The sequence below is a fragment of the Callionymus lyra genome, chromosome 5 (assembly GCF_982586985.1).
Source record: "Callionymus lyra chromosome 5, fCalLyr1.hap1.1, whole genome shotgun sequence".
In the NCBI taxonomy this organism is placed as follows: domain Eukaryota; kingdom Metazoa; phylum Chordata; class Actinopteri; order Syngnathiformes; family Callionymidae; genus Callionymus; species Callionymus lyra.
Genome location: NC_141822.1, coordinates 4,080,835 through 4,101,418, shown reverse-complemented (window position 1 = coordinate 4,101,418; position 20,584 = coordinate 4,080,835). Strand labels below are relative to the sequence as shown.

Sequence of the window (20,584 nt, the reverse complement as noted above, 5' to 3'; positions counted from 1 at the left end):
TCCAAACGAGCTTTTGAGCAGAACCTGAGAGTCCGGTCCAGTCAGAGGTTCCGCGCACAGCGACCCCCGCCGGTCACCAGAAGAACTTCACTCTCCTCGGTTTACCTGCAGGACTTTCCCGCCATCGATCTTTCAAGATGTTTAAAATATACTGTATTATTAAAGTAAATAAAAGTATATTTGTTCTATCAAAGTGTGCGGGCCCTCGTCTTTGTTCCTGTGGCCCTTATGACGTCAAAGAACGTAGAAACTAACAATGATTTTTGTTTAATTAACTGTTTATTCTGCATTTATGTATTTCATCCATTACTTGTCTCTAAATACTATATTTGTCATTTTTCCGAGTATTTCAGAATCATAAAAAAAAGTTGGTAGTTGAGTTGCAAACACAACATAGTCATTTGTCGTGGTGTCGTTACAGAATACATGAAAATGAAATAATACAAATGAAAGAAAAGTAGATTCATTTAATTAAAAACAAAACATTACAATAACACAACATAAAATTGCATGTAAATAAATGTTTGTTTTTTTTATTTTATTTTATTTATAGTCCCTCAAAAATATTGATGTGGGTATAAAATAAATTGAGGACAAAACCTTTTATCAGATTTATTTTAAATAAAGTTATATAAAATAGAATAAAATAAAACATTTTGCATCCTTATCTTATCTTTATAACTTTGCTTTATACTTTTCACTCTCAGTTTTGGCTTCAAGGGGCCCTCAGGAAAGTGTATGAAATGTGGCCCCTGAAACAAATGTGGCTTGAATTAAAGTGTTTTTAAAAAAATCAAAAGAATATAAAGAAAATAAACGATGAGCTTTTGTGACGAGGGTTTGAATATTCACCTAAAACAGTTTTAAGATTTAGAATATTTTGTTTGCTAAAGGTTTAGATTAATTTATTTGTTGTGTGAATGTTTTCTATACTTAAAACAAGTTGTCGTTATCAACTAATAACAAGTAATTCATAGAGAAGTTGAATGTTTTTATGTTTCATGAAAGATGGAAATTGATTTAAAAACAACTAAATAATATACATGCTAAGTTAGCTTGTCGCTAACAGTGACTGCAGTTGTTATTATGGTAAAATAAAGTTTGTTTGTTTTTTATAGTTTTTCTTTTTTTTCCTAATTCAATTTATTTCAGCTGTATGACCTTGAATTGAAAAGATGAAAAGTGAAAAAATTGTTCCAGCTGGAGGAGGGAAGCCATTATTACGTCATAATGGACTCTCGTAACCTCTTGTTCGTCCAGATTTCAGAGCAACTTTATAAAGTAATGAGTTTAAAACATGTTCATGATGAGAAGTTACTGCGTCTTGAAGAACATTCACTACATGACACCAGAGTTGATACTAGTTGATGTTTAATGACACCAGAGTTGATACTAGTTGATGTTTAATGACACCAGAGTTGATACTAGTTGATGTTTAATGACACCAGAGTTGATACTAGTTGATGTTTAATGACACCAGAGTTGATACTAGTTGATGTTTAATGACACCAGAGTTGATACTAGTTGATGTTTAATGACACCAGAGTTGATACTAGTTGATGTTTAATGACACCAGAGTTGATACTAGTTGATGTTTAATGACACCAGAGTTGATACTAGTTGATGTTTAATGACACCAGAGTTGATACTAGTTGATGTTTAATGACACCAGAGTTGATACTAGTTGATGTTTAATGACACCAGAGTTGATACTAGTTGATGATTAATGACACCAGAGTCGATACTAGTTGATGTTTAATGACACCAGAGTTGATACTAGTTGATGATTAATGACACCAGAGTCGATACTAGTTGATGATTAATGACACCAGAGTTGATACTAGTTGATGTTTAATGACACCAGAGTTGATACTAGTTGATGTTTAATGACACCAGAGTTGATACTAGTTGATGTTTAATGACACCAGAGTTGATACTAGTTGATGTTTAATGACACCAGAGTTGATACTAGTTGATGTTTAATGACACCAGAGTTGATACTAGTTGATGTTTAATGACACCAGAGTTGATACTAGTTGATGTTTAATGACACCAGAGTCGATACTAGTTGATGTTTAATGACACCAGAGTTGATACTAGTTGATGTTTAATGACACCAGAGTTGATACTAGTTGATGTTTAATGACACCAGAGTTGTTTTTTCATGTTAGTTCACATTTAAATATACCAATTTTATTTTTCCCCCCCAACACCAAAATCAAAATTCAACAGTAATCTATTGACCTACTTTCATTTTGGCTCTATATTTTATTCTAATATTGTTCTTTTATGTTTTATGTTTTGATAAAGTAAGTATAAAATAAATAATTTTAAAAAATGTATTTGCAAATACAAATTCAATACGTTTGTTCATTTTAGTGTTGCATCCAACCTCAGGCCTCTAGATGGCAGCACTCATTACATCCTTAGCAGCTAGATGCCGGTGATGACTGAGGACAAGAGGATACAGTGATATTTTGGTTTAAAAACAAATGAAAGCAGTTACGACTTCATCGAGAGTCATGTGGTCTGTAGATACAAATTTGTGTCGTGGATTGAAAAAAGGATGAGGAATAAAAAACTCAAAATTCATCACAAATTCAACCTTTTTACTGTTGACAAAACAAAAAAGCGAGCTCAGGCAGAAGAGGGTGAAAAAAAACAGAAATACAATTTTAAAACTGCAAAATTATTAGTTAAACAAGAAAAACTTGAAGCTGTCGAGTCTTGATCCCGATCACCGACGGATAAATACTACAAAAATATATTATCATCAGAAATACATCAGGAATAAAAACGTGTCTTTTCTTTTTTTTAAAGTTAAAATCTGTTTGCCAAAAGTGAATTTGTTGTCGGTGCTTACAAATAAATATGTTGTTCCGATAAATAAACTGGATCTAAAAAGACATGAAGGTTTTCTCGACACGTTGGAAAACTTGCTCAAAGGTCAGGGTGAGAGATGCGTCACGATGATAGCGAACGACGACATGATGACGAGGTGGAATCCACGTCAGATGTTGACGGTGTGAGCATGTTTCTTGCACAGAGGCTTGTCTTTCTTGGAGAAGAAAGCTTGACCTTCCAGGCTGGTGCTGCAGACCTGCAACGACAGACGTTTTTATTTCACTCGTTCTGGCTCCTGACACCAAACAGTTTGTTTCACAGTTTGTTCGTTTGTTTTCAGGAAGTTTTAGATTTGGTTCTAGTTTGAAAATATGTTTCAGGAAAAGAATCAGTAAAAAGTGTAGATTACTTTATAGTTTGTGAGTTTGTAAATGTGTATCATAGTTGTTGTAAATGTGCAGCCCACATGGACCTTTATGGACCTACATGAACCTACATGGACCTGCATGGACCTTCATGGACCTTCATGGACCTTCATGGACTTACATGGACCTTCATGGACTTACATGGACTTGCATGGATCTACATGGACCTTCATGGACTTACATGGACTTGCATGGATCTACATGGATCTCTATTTACCTACATGGACCTACACAGACCTTCACGGACCTACATGGACCTTCATTGACGTTTTTGGACCTACACAGACCTACATGGACCTACATGGATCTACACGGACCTACACGGAACTACATTGACCTACATGGACTTTAAAGGACCTTTATGGACCTACATGGACCTACACAGACCTACACAGATCTACACGGACCTACACGGCACTACATTGACCTACATGGACTTTAAAGGACCTTTATGGACCTACATGGACCTACACAGACCTTCACAGACCTACATGGACCTACATTGACCTTTTTGGACCTACACGGACCTACACAGACCTACACAGATCTACACGGACCTACACGGAACTACATTGACCTACATGGACTTTAAAGGACCTTTATGGACCTACATGGACCTACACAGACCTACATGGACTTTCATGGACCTACATGGACCTACATTGACCTACACGAACCTACACGGACCTCCATGTTCTTGCATGGACCTACATGGACCTGCATTGACCTACATGGACCTACATGGATCAACACGGACCTACACGGACCTACATGGACCTACATGGACCTCTATTGACCTACATGGACCTACATGGACCTACATGGACCTCTATTGACCTACATGGACCTAGATGGACCTCTATTGACCTACATGGACCTACACGGACCTGCACGGACCTACATGGACCTCTATTGACCTACATGGACCTACACGGACCTGAACGGACCTGCATGGACCTGCATGGACCTTCATGTTCTTGCTTGGACCTTCATGGACCTCTGTTGACCTATATGGACCTACAAGGACCTCCATGGACCAACATGAACCTGCATGGACCTACCGTGCACACGAAGCAGGTGTCGTGCCAGGTGCTGCCCAGAGCCTCCAGGAACTTGTCACCTGCCTCGATGGGAAAGTCACAGCCGTGACAGTTGGTTCCGAACAGCTTGTAATAGTCTGAAGAAACAACACGCGTCACTTGACTCGTCTGGACTCGGTTCCGGCGCCTCACTGACCCATCTCACAGTACGGCTGCCCGTCCTCCATGTGGAAGGTGTTTCCTCGGATCGGCTGCTGACACGCCGCGCACACGAAGCAGTAGACGTGCCACGTCTGCTTCAGAGCGTTCATGATCTCCTGCAGAGAAGATCTTCATCAACACACTTTAATCTACGTCGTGAATCTAAGAACATCAACATTTCACCACAATTTTACTCTAGAATTCAGAAACAAAAGTCACTTTAAACATGATATTAATTTCTGCCTCTCGTTGTCTCACCCCCTCTCAGTGAACCCATTCAGCTGTTGGAATGTTTCAACCAACAAATTGTCTTCACGAGTCGTTGACTTTAGTCCTGAGGAACTCCACACACTTTCTAAAGACACCAGGCTTCGGACTCGAGGTTTATTAGATCAGCTGTTGGTTTGTTTAACGGCTGCGAGTCTAATGGCTACAGTTAAAACTTTACGACGGCCCACGAGCGCAAAAGAAAAACAATTTCCTGAAACAAATTCACAAACTCTTCAAAGTAATTATACATTTCTGGAAATTTTAAATGTATTTCAAAGTTTTTAATTGTATTTCAGGAAAATGTTCATTTGTTTGAGAGCGAGTCGATGTGAGACAATGATTGTAAATGTGTTCCAGGAAATAGATTTTTCTTTTCAAAGTTTGAAATGTATTTCAGGATATTTATTATTATATTATAAATATTATAATATTTATAATTTATACGTTATATTATTATAATATATATTTTTAAGTTTTTAAATGTATTTTTCACAGTTTGAAATGTATTTCAGGAAATTTATAATTATACTATAAAAATTATATTATTTATAATTTATACGTTATATTATTATAATATATATTTTTAAGTTTTTAAATGTATTTAGAGAAATTTATTTTTTCACAGTTTGAAAATGTGTTTCAGGAAACTGTTTTTTTTCACAGTTTGTAAATTTGTTTTAGGAATTTTCTTTTCTTTTCAAATTGTGTAATTGTTGTTCGGGACATTGTTAATTAATTTCAAAGTTCATTCATTTGTTTCAGGAAATATATTTTTCTTTTCAAAGTTTGTTTCAGGAAATTTTTCATTTTTTAAATTTAAAGTTTGTAAATGTGTTTATTATTTGTTGTTAATGTTCAAATAAGCGTCAGTGAAGACTCACTCCGAGGATCTTCTGGCTGCAGTTGCTGCAGGTCGGAGCGAAGAATTCCTCGTAGCAACGCTCGCAGTAAACGTGACCTTTTTCCTCCACGAAGCCGCCTTCAGTCAGCGAGGAGTGACAGTGAGAGCAGTTGAACTCCTCGGGGTGCCACGACATACCCATGGCCACCAGGAACGGACCCCTGGAGACAGAAGTGATCAGAGATGATGTCAGAGATGATGTCAGTGATGATGTCAGTGATGATGTCAGCGATGATGTCATTAATGTCAGTGATGATGTCATTGAAGTCAGTGATCATGTCATATATGTCAGTGATGATGTCAGCGATGATGTCATATATGTCAGCGATGATGTCAGCGATGATATCAGTGATGATGTCATTGAAGTCAGTGATCATGTCATATATGTCAGTGATGATGTCATTGAAGTCAGTGATGATGTCATTGAAGTCAGTGATCATGTCATATATGTCAGTGATGATGTCAGCGATGATGTCATATATGTCAGCGATGATGTCAGCGATGATATCAGTGATGATGTCATTGAAGTCAGTGATCATGTCATATATGTCAGTGATGATGTCAGAGATGATGTCATATATGTCAGTGATGATGTCAGTGATCATGTCATATATGTCAGTGATGATGTCAGAGATGATGTCATATATGTCAGTGATGATGTCAGTGATGATGTCAGTGATGATGTCAGTGATGATGTCATTGAAGTCAGTGATCATGTCATATATGTCAGTGATGATGTCAGTGATGATGTCATTGAAGTCAGTGATCATGTCATATATGTCAGTGATGATGTCAGTGATGATGTCATTGAAGTCAGTGATCATGTCATATATGTCAGTGATGATGTCAGAGATGATGTCATATATGTCAGTGATGATGTCAGTGATGATGTCAGTGATGATGTCAGTGATGATGTCATTGAAGTCAGTGATCATGTCATATATGTCAGTGATGATGTCAGAGATGATGTCATATATGTCAGTGATGATGTCAGTGATGATGTCAGTGATGATGTCAGTGATGATGTCATTGAAGTCAGTGATCATGTCATATATGTCAGTGATGATGTCAGTGATGATGTCATATATGTCAGTGATGATGTCAGTGATGATGTCAGTGATGATGTCAGTGATGATGTCAGAGATGATGTCATATATGTCAGTGATGATGTCAGTGATGATGTCAGTGATGATGTCAGTGATGATGTCATTGAAGTCAGTGATCATGTCATATATGTCAGTGATGATGTCAGTGATCATGTCATATATGTCAGTGATGATGTCAGAGATGATGTCATATATGTCAGTGATGATGTCAGCGATGATGTCAGTGATCATGTCATATATGTCAGTGATGATGTCAGAGATGATGTCATATATGTCAGTGATGATGTCAGCGATGATGTCATTAATGTCAGTGATGATGTCATTAATGTCAGTGATGATGTCATTGAAGTCAGTGATCATGTCATATATGTCAGCGATGATGTCATTAATGTCAGTGATGATGTCATTGAAGTCAGTGATAATGTCATATATGTCAGTGATGATGTCAGAGATGATGTCATATATGTCAGTGATGATGTCAGCGATGATGTCATTAATGTCAGCGATGATGTTTTGAAGTCAGTGATGATGTCATATATGTCAGTGATGATGTCAGCGATGATGTCAGTGATGATGTCAGCGATGATGTCATTAATGTCATCGATGACGTCAGAGCGGGCGAGCCTCACCTGATGACCGTGTTGCACTTGTTGCACATGGGCGTGCGAGTACCGGCCGGGATGTGCTCGGCTCGCTGCACCAGAGAGTTCAGATCTTCAGGGTGAGGTTGAGGAATCGGACGATCTGGACCTTTAGGTGACGAGACTTTTCCAAACGAAGGAGCAGCTGAAACCAAAGTGTTTATGTTTCATCTCAAGATCAGACGTTTTACAATTGCCTTCGTCAGAATCTTTTATTCTAACGTAGAATCTTCATTTACGCCAACATCGTCAATAAATCACTAATTTTAATTTAAAATGTACTATTCATTAGCTGGTCGACAAAATAACATTTCAATATTCTAGTAAACCAACATTTTCTCACATCCCTAACACACGTGTCCACTAAAAGATTTATTAGTCAATTCATTACTATAAATAAAAATGTTTTGAAAAGTTTTAGGATTAAGATGGAAAACTATGTTATTTTTTTTATTTTAATAACAATCGACAAACAAACGCCCTCACACCTCACACACACATTTTTTTTAATAAAATGTTAATAATTTAAAAAAATTAAGAACGAACACCTGGAAAAACAAGAGTTTCTCCTGCGAGCACTGAGGCGACACACTGACCCCTGCAGGAAACCTGGATTCGGGTCACGAACCATACAAAAACTGCAGTGTTTTCAAAAGGTTCGGAGGTCAAAGGTCAAGTGCCTCCATCAGTTTCAGCAGAGAGAAGAACACGAGTCAAGAAAATACTCTGTGTACTCATGTATGTCCATGAAGGTCCGATCTTCTCAATGTTTCCATGAGACTTATTTTACTCTCAGCTTCACGTTTATTTTTGCATCAAAAAATCTTCTTTATACATTTTCACAGGTTGATAAAAATTTTGCTTGATCGTGGAAGTATTTCAGAGCCACAGAATATTGTAGTATTTTGTTGAAACCCTTTATTATTTTACTAAGCACTAAATTATTTAAGCATTGAATTTTTTCTTTTTTTGTAATTTCTGTATTAAAAAGTCTGTTTTTTAAATAATTGAAAATTTAAATAAGAGATCAGTGTCGTCACAATGTATGAATGGAAAATGTTGAAACTCTGACGTGTTTTTATTATTATTATTTTAAATAATTACATTCAATCATTTCTACGTTGATAGTTTTCTTTTCTTTTCTTTAAAAAAGTGAATTACAATTAGTTTTGCAAAACAATGTTTAATATGTAATTTAAATAATTATAAAGTAAATTTTGTAAATTCTATTTTTTATCATATTTTCAATTCAATAAATTAAAGTTGGTAAAATAGTTACAGTGAACAAACTTCTCGATCTAATGGCCAATAAATGATACCATCATTTTATATTGAATTTAAAGTCTATGAATTAAAACTATTTTGAATTTACATTATGAATTATTTAAATTAGAATATCAAACTCTATGTGTAAAACATTTTGATAAATAAATAAAAAAACAAATGTAACTTTTCAGTATAGAAAGTATCGAGTTTAAATGATTAAAACGTTGTTGTGTCAGCTTTTAAACTGAATAAAATAAGTATATTTTTATTCGAGGATCTCGTGAAAAGACATTAACGTTAAAAACTCGTCATCACAGATCTTGACGTCATCAATGTTTAGTTGTTTTTCTGTCCTTTTTCTGTCCTGTGTAAAGAGAAATGCTGCCCTCTGGTGGCGAGAGGAGGAAGTGCCAGGTGTTACCTGCAGGACTGCCAGGATACGAGGGTTTATTCTGGGCTCCTGGACTCTTGAAGGTGGAAGAAGTTTGAACGTTTCCATTCCTGGGAGCAGGTTTGGAAAATGGTTTGGCAGCAGAAGAAGTTTGGACGTGTGTCGTCTGATCCAGAGACTCGCTGTAAGAAGATGCACTCAAAATATTTATTCACACACAAGACTTTATATCTTTAGAATAATAATACAATACTTTAATATGTTTAAAATAATAACATGAGACTTTTATATATTTAAAATAATAACACAATTCTTTTCTATCTTTAAAATAATAAAACAATACTTTTTCATATATTTGAAATAATAACACAATACTTTATTATCTTTAAAATAATAATAAAATACTTTTTTATCTTTAAAATAATAATAAAATACTTTTTTATCTTTCAAAAATAATAACAAAATACTTTTCTATCCTTAAAATAATAATAAAATACATTTATATCTTTAAAATAATAACACAAGACTTTTTCATATCTTTGAAATAATAACACAAGACTTTATTATCTTTAAAATAATAATAAAATACTATTTTATCTTTAAAATAATAATAAAATACTTTTTTATCTTTCAAAAATAATAACAAAATACTTTTCTATCCTTAAAATAATAATAAAATACATTTATATCTTTAAAATAATAACACAAGACTTTTTCATATCTTTGAAATAATAACACAAGACTTTATTATCTTTAAAATAATAATAAAATACTTTTTTATCTTTCAAAAATAATAAAAAATACTTTTCTATCCTTAAAATAATAATAAAATACATTTATATCTTTAAAATAATAACACATGACTTTAATATATTTCAAATAATAACACAAAACTTTTTTATATCTTTAAACTAAAAACACAAGACTTTATATCTTTGACCTCAGTAACTTTGGCAATTTTTTTATTCTAGTTTTTGTTTCAATTCAATATCGGATGTTGTCATGTGACTACAAGCACAAAAAAACGTGTATTTTATACAAAATGATAAAAATGTTTCTCACTAGATCTAAAAATGTGTTTATTATTTCAGATTTGTTTATTTAATTGATTTTGTGTTTTACAAAAACCTTAAATATTACCAATATTACAAGAAATAAATGTATTTCTGTAACATTAACAAATCAAACTTTTATTGACCTAATTTTTGTTGATGTTTTATTTACAAGAGTTATTTTTATCATCGTTGTTACCTTTGTTTTTTAAATCTTTTTCAAACACAAGATCTTAAAAAATGAAATAACAAAAAAACATTTTAAATTTTACGTGAAATTTACAACAGGATTCATGGAAATATTTTTAATTAGACTTTTTCGTTCAGAACTTTTATTCTTTTTCTTTTACAAAGTTTCTAAAAATATATTATTTGAACAAATATGAACTAAAACGTCTGTCATTAACGACACTGTTGATCATTAATAATTATGTTTTCTTCTTCGTTTGCAGTTTAAAATATTGGAAACTTTATTGAGTCTAAATAAAAATGTTTCAAAATAAAAGTAAAACTATTAAAAAACAAAAACTAGATATAGATTCAATAAAATAATACGTTTCTCACGAGATTTTAAATCTTTTCTTCAGACTCGAGGTCAGATGTGTTCGTGTCGTTGATAAAAAGAGGAAAACAGGATGAAAAAGTTTATTGATGAGAGAAACAAAGATGAACAAAAGACAAAAGAGACAAAAAAGACAGAGACAGTCAAAGAGCAGGAAGTTGAAAGAACACGGTGAAGAACTTCTTCTACACTAAAATAAATAAATCATTCTCACGAAGATGAACGAGAGTCACTGCAGGACAGTTGGAGTCGAACATTATTTCAACTAAAGCACGTTGAGAAGTCGCGCCGACGAGTCGTGATGCCAGAGTCGCAGCTTCTCGTACTTGAGTTCCATCTCTTCCTGATCCAACCTGTTGACTCTGACGACGCGAGCGAGGGATGAAGAAGAAGAGCAAGAACAGGAAGTCAAGAGCAAGAACAGGAAGTCAAGAGCAAGAACAGGAAGTCAAGAGAAGGAATCCGGAGGAAAGTGAAGAAAAGAAGAAGGAGTTTTAACCTTCAGACGTCTAAATGTAATTGAAATGTTGTTTTTTTTAGATTTTTTTCTTTTTTAATTGAAAATTGAATTTAATCACTTTATATTGAAAAGTAAAATTTGCTTTTTGAATAATTTAATTTAAATATTTTCTGAACTGATTTTTCTTTTTTTTTTACAAATATAATGTAATACTTTGATTCCAATTTAGTTTATATTTAATTCATAGACTTTTTAAATCAATACAAAAGTGTATAATCGTGTCACGTGATTGGCTGAAGGTTCGATCAGTCGCTCGGTGCTCTGTTGGTTTTGTCTGGAGACTCTATTATAGCAACATTTATATTGAACTTAAAAGACTATGAATCAAAAAACATAAAATTTAGAAAATATATTTTGGAATTATTGGAATTCTAACATCAAAATCTTCCGTGTAAATTAAAATCATGAATTAAGAAAAAACGTGAAAAACATCATCGTCGTCTTTAATCCTAAATATGAGCTTTTTTTATTTTGTCTTTGATCACAAGAGACTTTTTATTTTATTAGTAAAACGTTGTCAAACAGATCTTTATTTATACAGCTTTTTTTTTCTTTTCAAAAGTTGCTTTAATCAAATAAATATTTTTAAGAAAAATATTTTCTGAAAAAAAAAAGTTTGGGATGAAAAAAATATAGTCGAGACTCTTGAAAATGTTTAAAATAAACTGTATTAATGTGTTTGTTTTACATTTTATTATAAATACTGTCGACATAAATGTCTTCATGATTCAATCCCAGAAAAATTAGTTCAATTTAATGTTTTTTTTGTTATTAGAATGAAGTGAAAAACATCTTCAAGAAGTTTATTTTCTTGAAAAATATTCATTTTTTCTATTTTAAAAATGTTTTTTTGGTTGAAGAATTTGATTTGAATTTGATAAAGAAAAAAAAATCTACTTTCATAAAAATCAGAAACATTTTTACTCACTTTTTTCCTTCGTTGTCTGCAGAGTTTTCTGTAAGAAAAACGACGAACATCATCAGTGAAAACTCAACAAACGACGTTTAAATTGATTCGACTCCACTGACCGTTCTCCGTCCCAGTGAGCTGAGCCAGGATCTTGAAGGAGCGCGACTGCGACGTCCCGGAGCGAGGATGCCAGTCGTCCGTGTCTTCCATCAGACGCTTCTTACTGTCGCTCAGAGCCGATCCCTGGAGGTCGGCGTCGGATTTCCTGCAGCAGAACCAGAGAGTCACTCGGAGGTCATCAGTCGAGTCACGACTCAGGAGCTTTTGACACTCGTTCAGATCAAATGGTTTTTATTCACTCGCAGATGAACACGTCGTCAAAACAAACACAAACAAACGTGAGACGACAAAACTAACAAAGCAAAACAACATCTGGTCATTAAATCTAAATCAAATTCATTTTAATTAAGTTATTTTTATTATTTTTTCGAATAAAATGATGCAAAACACAACAGACTTGAACTCAAGTCATGTTCGAGTCACAGAGAAATAAAAAAAGTGAGGAATTTCAAACCATGGCAACAAAACACATGCGATGTTAAAAATATGAATAAAAGCTTTTAAACATCAGCATCAACTGACGTTGAAGCAAATATTGGCTGTAAAATCAACATTCGGTTTTTACTTCAATATATTTTTGTGTTTTTTTTGTTTAGGCCGCTCGTGATTCTATGTTAACTTTAATTATTACGTTATTATTATTATGTTGTTTTTTTTCAACATGTATTTAACGCAAATGCTTTTCTGTCAGTTCGGTGTCTGACCACAAGATGGCAGCGAAGCGCCTCGAGACTTGATGGTCGTCGTCACAATAGTGAGTGAAGAAGTTTCAAGAATAAAAAAAACGCCTTTTAAAAATAATAAGTATTTTGAATTTTCTTTCGCTCTGAAGAAGAAGTTTATTAACAGTTAAAGATTTTAATTATTATGAAGGTAAACACAGACAAATATTCCACTTAAGTTGTTGAATTAAAATGACACATTAATTAACTTTTTTTATTTGATTTTATTCATTTAACTTGGGATCTTTGTGCGAGAAAACATAGATGCAATTAAATATTGAAAGTGTATTAATATTCAACAGAACTGTATTGATGTAAAAAGTGAAAACATTATTGATTTTGTTCTGGCTTTAAAATGATGTTTGATTTTCCTCACATTTATGGCTCAATAAAGTGAGAATAAAAGTAGATTTCGTGATGACGACACTCGGGTCTATATTTGAACATGGCTGAGTAAACTTGGCTGTGATTGGACGAGGTCTGGATGATCACATGACAGCGATGGCGGCGTCTGTTCATGTTATTATTTAACTCGAGTCACGCTCAGGCTGATCGTAAACCAGAAGCTGCATCACATGCAGGAGAAAGTGTCAGAGATTAGTTTGTGTTCATGACACTGACTTGTTCTCCGTCTCTCCGTCCTGTGAGGAGAAGAAGAAGAACGTGAGGAGGAGAAGAAGAAGAACAACGTGAGGAGAAGAAGAACGTGAGGAGAAGAAGAAGAACGACGTGAGGAGGAGAAGAAGAACGACGTGAGGAGGAGAAGAACGACGTGAGGAGAAGAAGAAGAACGTGAGGAGGAGAAGAAGAAGAACAACGTGAGGAGAAGAAGAACGTGAGGAGAAGAAGAACAACGTGAGGAGAAGAAGAACGTGAGGAGAAGAAGAAGAACGACGTGAGGAGGAGAAGAAGAACGATGTGAGGAGGAGAAGAAGAACGACGTGAGGAGGAGAAGAAGAACGTGAGGAGAAGAAGAAGAACGTGAGGAGGAGAAGAAGAAGAACAACGTGAGGAGAAGAAGAAGAACGACGTGAGGAGGAGAAGAAGAACGTGAGGAGAAGAAGAAGAACGTGAGGAGGAGAAGAAGAACAACGTGAGGAGAAGAAGAACGTGAGGAGAAGAAGAACAACGTGAGGAGAAGAAGAACGTGAGGAGAAGAAGAAGAACGTGAGGAGGAGAAGAAGAAGAACAACGTGAGGAGAAGAAGAACGTGAGGAGAAGAAGAACAACGTGAGGAGAAGAAGAACGTGAGGAGAAGAAGAAGAACGACGTGAGGAGGAGAAGAAGAACGATGTGAGGAGGAGAAGAAGAAGAACGTGAGGAGAAGAAGAAGAACGACGTGAGGAGGAGAAGAAGAACGATGTGAGGAGGAGAAGAAGAACAACGTGAGGAGAAGAAGAAGAACGACGTGAGGAGGAGAAGAAGAACGACGTGAGGAGGAGAAGAACAACGTGAGGAGAAGAAGAAGAACGACGTGAGGAGAAGAAGAACGACGTGAGGAGAAGAAGAATGACGTGAGGAGGAGAAGAAGAACAACGTGAGGAGGAGAAGAACAACGTGAGGAGGAGAAGAAGAATGTGAGGAGAAGAAGAAGAACGTGAGGAGGAGAAGAAGAAGAACAACGTGAGGAGAAGAAGAAGAACAACGTGAGGAGGAGAAGAACGACGTGAGGAGGAGAAGAAGAACGTGAGGAGAAGAAGAAGAACGTGAGGAGGAGAAGAAGAAGAACATGAGGAGGAGAAGCTTCAGTGGAAGAACATTACTGTTGAATTAAACACTTCTAATGATGAAGTTTTTTAAAATATTGATAATAATAATAATAATAATTCATTTTATTTGATGGAGCCGTTCAAGACACCAAAGGACGCCTTACAAAGAATAAAAGCAGCAAATTAAAAACATTGAAAATACACAGTAAAGTACATTTAAAATATTACAGACAATAAGGCAAAGGTATTTTCATAAATGAAAAAATATATATATATTTTTACACATAGAGTTTAATATTGTACTTTATAATAACTCTAATAATTAAGAAATAAAACGTATAATTTCAATATTTTATAATCTGTTTAATATTAAATTCAATATAAACAATATTGGTATAAAAGTCGACGCTATTCTAACATTTTTCATAATGAATTAAAAAGCTACTTGGAATAAAACAGATTAAAAAATGTAAGAAAACAATTCTTTATTAATTAAAAAAAAGGAAATTTATACTTTGGATTATTGTAAATACAATATTAAACTCAACATTTGAAATGTTTAATTCATTAATATTCTGTCACTGATTCACTTCCATACAGCAGCAGCAGAAAAGTCACAAGAGCGAAGAAAAGTCTTGAAAAAGTCTCGGCTCTTCTGAGAGAATTTGTAAAAAACACACAAACACACAAACGCACAAAAGATCTTCTTGAGAAACATGCTGTGAGTCGAACAAAGTCACATAAGAGGTGAGAAGCAGAAACATTCAGAGGTAAATGAAGAAAGAAAGAGTGAAGTTAAAGAAAGTTATCCTGTTGTTTTGTTGTTGTTTATACTTTAGAGCAACATCATCAATTTTATGAAGATGTTTTCTGTTTGTGTGATTTATGTTTTATGTAATCTTGTTCCAAATCAACAAGTGTTAACTTTTGAGTGTTTTTTTTTGCTTCTAACTCAGTTAAACTCGTATTTTGAATCCTTAAAATGATATTTAATCTTTGAAAACAAGGTTGGATTTGTCAACAATTTATTATTTTAACAATACAATCATGACCAAACTTTAAATCACCTCAACAACTGTAATAGTTGTGTATAAATATTCAGTGTTGAACAAAATACATCCTAATAATACGATCATCTAAAATAAAATGAAGAACATTTTCACTGCGTTTTAACAACAACAAAGTTTTCATTAAGATTAAGATTCTACGATGAAATGGCATTTTAGGGAATTTGTTTATTTTAAAATAAAATCTATTTTAAAAGTATATACAAGTAAATTTGCTCTTGGGAAAGATTTCCTACTCAACTCAACCTTACTTCTAAACTTTTGTGTAAACACTAGTTGTTTTTGTTTTGTTGTAAAAACCTGCAAAACTGTGGTGTGTGTCTCATTGTGTGTTACAATAATATTTGTGTATTTGTTCTAATGTCTTTTTGTTGAGGTATTGTTGGTTTTTATGATTATGTTGAGATGAATTAGTTTTGTTGTGATGTTGCTGTGAGTGCACGAGGCCGAGTCAACCTGTGACCTTCCTGTGTGTAGTTAGTATGTTCTCCCCGTGTTGTGTTGTGTGGGTTTACTCCGGACACTCCGGTTTCCTCCCACAGTCCAAAAACATACAGAGGTTGATTGGGAACTTGCTGAAAATCATCCGTAGGTACTGTATGAGTGTGTGTGTGAATGGTTGTCTGTCTTTGTGTGTCCTGAGACGGACTGGTGTCCTGTCCAGGGTGTCCCCTGCCTCTCGCCCTATGATACTGGGATAGACTCCAAATGAATGAATGAATGAATTCATGTTTTCGTGTTATTTTTCGGGCCTTTTGTGCTTTACATTGTTTACTTTATAGTGAACCTGTTTGTTCATGTTGAGTCTCTAGATCTGTTATTGTTATTAACGTCTCACTTTGTATTATTTCTCGATTCTTTCACGTCTCTATTCGTGTGAAGTGGTTCGACAACCCTCCGCTAAACGAATCCCCTCCTCGTGTGAAGATAATTAGTTTCGGGGGAAAGTCTCGACCCCGCCGTCGATTTGTTTTCTCGCCTCCGTGCGACTCTTCAGCAGAAGATTCTGCAGCGAAGCCTCGGAACATCTACGAGCAGCTGCTTCACTTCAGCTCGCCACGCAGCCAAACGTTTCCTCGTCTTATCGTCTCCAGGAAGAAGCTCCCCGTGGTCGCGCCGACAGAAGCGCTCGGCGTCACGAGGACCTCCGACGACCCGCCACGAGACGGGGGAACACCAGCGAGCCAAAAGAAAAGCACCACCTACCCGTTGAGCTGCTCCGGCGGGCCCTGGCTCTCCAGCAGACCTCGCCTCTGCCCCGCCGCCACCTCGCCCGCCTTGACGTCGGAGTAGAGGTGGATGGGCGTGTTGTAGACGGACGACTGCGGGACAGCGGAGGACGGCGCCGTGAGTCGCGCCGGCGAGGACGAGGAGCTGGAGGAGGAGCAGGACGAGGCGGAGGGGGAGGTGAAGCGTGCGGGGCTCGGCCTGGCGGCGAAGCTTTTGGCCGGAGACGCGTCCGGGGCGGCGAGGCCGGACTTGAGCGGGAACGGCGGCTGAGAGGACGCCGCCGGCGCCATGAAAGCCGAGGACTCGGAGGGGATGGAGGCGACCCTGGGCGGGGTCTGAGCGGAGGGCGCCGCCGTCACGCCGCCGCCGCCGAACGGCCTCGCGGTCTTGTTGTAGGCCGGCGTGGCGTGATTTGCCGGCGAGGCGTGATTGGCCGGCGTGGGGTTAGAGGCGGCGTGAGCTAACGGCACAGGCTTAAAGATCTCTTGGTGGTCGTCCTGGCGGGAGGTGGAGACACAACATGCACATTCCACTCAGAGTCACAGCAAACGCTTGGATGGTGAAGATCTGTTCACTCGGTGCCGACGACCCAAGAGCAAAGATTCCTGGTTCGGTCGACAAACGGCCTTTTAAATCTTAAGACACACCTCCGTGAAAGTTCCTCACTCATGGGTGGATCTTCCAGGGAGACACAGAAAGTCTTGTCGCCACAATTCGCTTTGGGAACCGATTCATTTCAGTCAATACTTCTGTCATATTGCGACGCCTCAGAAGTTCCTGCCACATAAACATTATCTAGATCCATCCCTGACTCGACCAACAAGAAACAGGCTCTTCAACAAGTCCCGGGTAAGGTCCGGCACCTCGTCCCAGGTAGACTACCTGACCAGGAAGATAGGTAGATCCCTCAGGAGGTCTCTAAAAAGGTCTCGCATTTTTCCAATTAGCCACATCAAATACAGCAATTATTCATAAAAATAAGACCAAGAACAAGATAAATAAAGAGAAAGAACATAATCTAAGTCCGAGGTAAAGAACAAGAACATAGATCATGAACTCCTATAAGAATATCTATAATATCTATAATATCTATAAGAATAGATGCTCCTGATGAATTCTAATACCCAGGCTTCGTGAAGCAGTGATTCCACTCCGAGTATCTCTACAACGACTGAGCTCATGAACAAATGTCTAAAACTACACTCACACCAAATACTCATTGGTGACCAAACGATTTCCTGTTGGTTCTCACGTAAAAAAACAAGTGAAACCACTATTGGCGGATCTAAAGTTAGTTTAATTCTTTTATCTAACGTGGTATAAGCGTCTTGTTCTCATTGATAAATGTAACCTCACATCGTAGCAATACGTCGACCTGATCCATCAGTCGCCTCAGACCCAAACAATGGTTGTGAACAAATCTTAAAGTGATAAAAATTAAATTTCACTAATTTTCTACTCACCATGATGTCGACTAATGGTTGGGATTCTCTTCTTTCTAAGTCTTTTTGGAGTGACAGGCAGTTCTTTGTACAAATAAACGTTATTTAAGGCTATTTTCATGTACTACTGCACTTACTATTGAACTTGTTTAATGTGTAACTGTGTGTTTTACTCTCTGTGTAGCATTTAAGCCTTTTAGCTTCTGACAGCAACAACCTACCATAAAATTAAAAATGAGGAAAAGGGACTTTTTTTCCAAACAGTTTCTCTTTTCAGGTCTATAATATATATAGATATATAGATAATATAATCCAAGATGGACGTTACAGACGAGCAGTATAGAGGTATTTGGATGTTTTTAAGTGTCTTTTTGGACGAAGATGAAGACGATTGAGCTCCAGTCGCTACATTAAAATGAACAAACATTTTTGTCTATAACTCTAAAAAGAACAGATTACTCTGAAAATAATCCAACATTAGTCGACATGAGGGTGAGTAGAGAATGAGTAAAGTTTGGGTTAAACTATCACTTTAAGAAAGTTACTATATTTAAACTCTACACAGCGACTTAAGTTATTCCACAAGTCAAACGAGAACTTTATCTTTTATCTCAGCTCTGTCGTAACCAAACTGAACCTTCATTCTTAACTGATCAGTCTGTCAATCACAAGCAGCCTTTTTTCTTCACCTGAAAATATCCAAAGATACTTGAACATCTAGGAGACTCTAAAAATCTGTAACAACGCTGAAAAAACAAGACGTATGTCTGCTCGACTGACCATCAAACTTCATGGAAGAACTTCTCAAACGTATCTTCAACTGGAATCACTTCCTGAGATCAGTTCATGGATTAATGAAATGATGAAGCCAATCAATCGATTCCCAAATCACTTAACGTTGACCATAAATGAGGACGTCAGCATCTTCCTGGTCGTGGACAGCGAGTGAACACAGGAGCTCCACGAGAGCAGCAGCAACACACTGTGATCATGCAATGGTGTCACGCGACGTCCTCTCAGAAGAGCCACCGACTCTCGCCCGCATTTGAAAATACATGAATGAATCGAACGGAAATGTTGATTCTCAGAGTTAATTCCTACCTTGGGTTGAGCGTCCTTGTTGCTGACCAGGGGTCTGTGGAAACACAAAAAAACAACTTGTTATTAAAGAGCAATGAGATGCATTTGTGCTCATAAAAATCAAAAGTCTTGACAGGAAAATAAATCAGTGTGATGGATGGTAAAGTACAGGGACCCACTTCTGGAGAGGGATTGGTTTGTGGTCCGCGGTGGGTTCCAGTCACCTATGAAGTATCGTTTTCTTATGTGGCCCAATGAACGCTCTTATTTCGGTGGCGTCTGTTTTGCATCAAGACCGTGTGGTTTGAAGCGAGGACTGAAGCACTGAAACACTGCAGTACTCACCAGAACTCCAGGCTGAGCTGCACAGCATCAGACTCACAATATTGGATCGACACCACTGGTGTTTTTTTTCAGAAAGTGTTTCTAACAATCTCTCATCACAGCGAGGTTTTTGTTATGATGGACATTTGGAAGTTTAGCAGTATTTTTCAGACTATAAGGCACTTCAGATTTCAATCGGGTGATGCCCCGTAGTATTACTCTGCGAAGCTCCATAGTATTACTCCGCAAAGTTTTATAGTATTACTCAGTGAAGCTCCATATTATTACTATGCAAAGTTTTATAGTATTACTCCTTGAAGCTCCATAGTATAACTATGCAAAGTTTTATAGTATTACTCAGTGAAGCTCCATAGTATTACTATGCAAAGTTTTATAGTATTACTCCTTGAAGCTCCATAGTATAACTATGCAAAGTTTTATAGTATTACTCCTTGAAGCTCCATAGTATTACTATGCAAAGTTGTATAGTATTACTCAGCGAAGCTCCATAGTATTACTCTGCGAAGCTCCATAGTATTACTCCGCAAAGTTTTATAGTATTACTCAGCGAAGCTCCATAGTATTACTCCGCGAAGCTCCATAGAATTACTCAGCAAAGCTCTATAGTATTACTCCTCAAAGTTTTATAGTATTACTCAGCGAAGCTCCATAGAATTACTCTGCGAAGCTCAATAGTATTACTCCGCAAAGTTTGATAGTATTACTCAGCGAGGCCCCATAGTATTACTCCGCAAAGCTCT

The 20,584-nt window shown here is 36.4% G+C and overlaps 1 protein-coding gene across 2 annotated transcripts in view; it reads right to left on the bottom strand.

Annotated features, from left to right (window-relative positions):
* Nucleotides 1–2,588: 2,588 nt before the first annotated feature.
* Nucleotides 2,589–20,584, bottom strand: part of pdlim5b (PDZ and LIM domain 5b) — a 59,141-nt gene continuing 41,145 nt past the window's right edge. The window contains exons 4-13 of one of the 2 annotated variants that reach the window (XM_087790537.1): nucleotides 19,521–19,554; nucleotides 16,954–17,474; nucleotides 12,249–12,394; nucleotides 12,148–12,175; nucleotides 9,116–9,267; nucleotides 7,417–7,573; nucleotides 5,662–5,842; nucleotides 4,506–4,626; nucleotides 4,331–4,446; nucleotides 2,589–3,100 (exon numbers count right to left, since the gene is read on the bottom strand). In XM_087790537.1, coding sequence (XP_087646663.1) covers nucleotides 3,011–3,100; nucleotides 4,331–4,446; nucleotides 4,506–4,626; nucleotides 5,662–5,842; nucleotides 7,417–7,573; nucleotides 9,116–9,267; nucleotides 12,148–12,175; nucleotides 12,249–12,394; nucleotides 16,954–17,474; nucleotides 19,521–19,554 — 1,546 coding nt within the window. In that variant the 3' untranslated portion in view covers nucleotides 2,589–3,010. The remainder of the gene's footprint in view (nucleotides 3,101–4,330; nucleotides 4,447–4,505; nucleotides 4,627–5,661; nucleotides 5,843–7,416; nucleotides 7,574–9,115; nucleotides 9,268–12,147; nucleotides 12,176–12,248; nucleotides 12,395–16,953; nucleotides 17,475–19,520; nucleotides 19,555–20,584) is intronic. The other variant, XM_087790538.1, reaches the window with a different exon arrangement.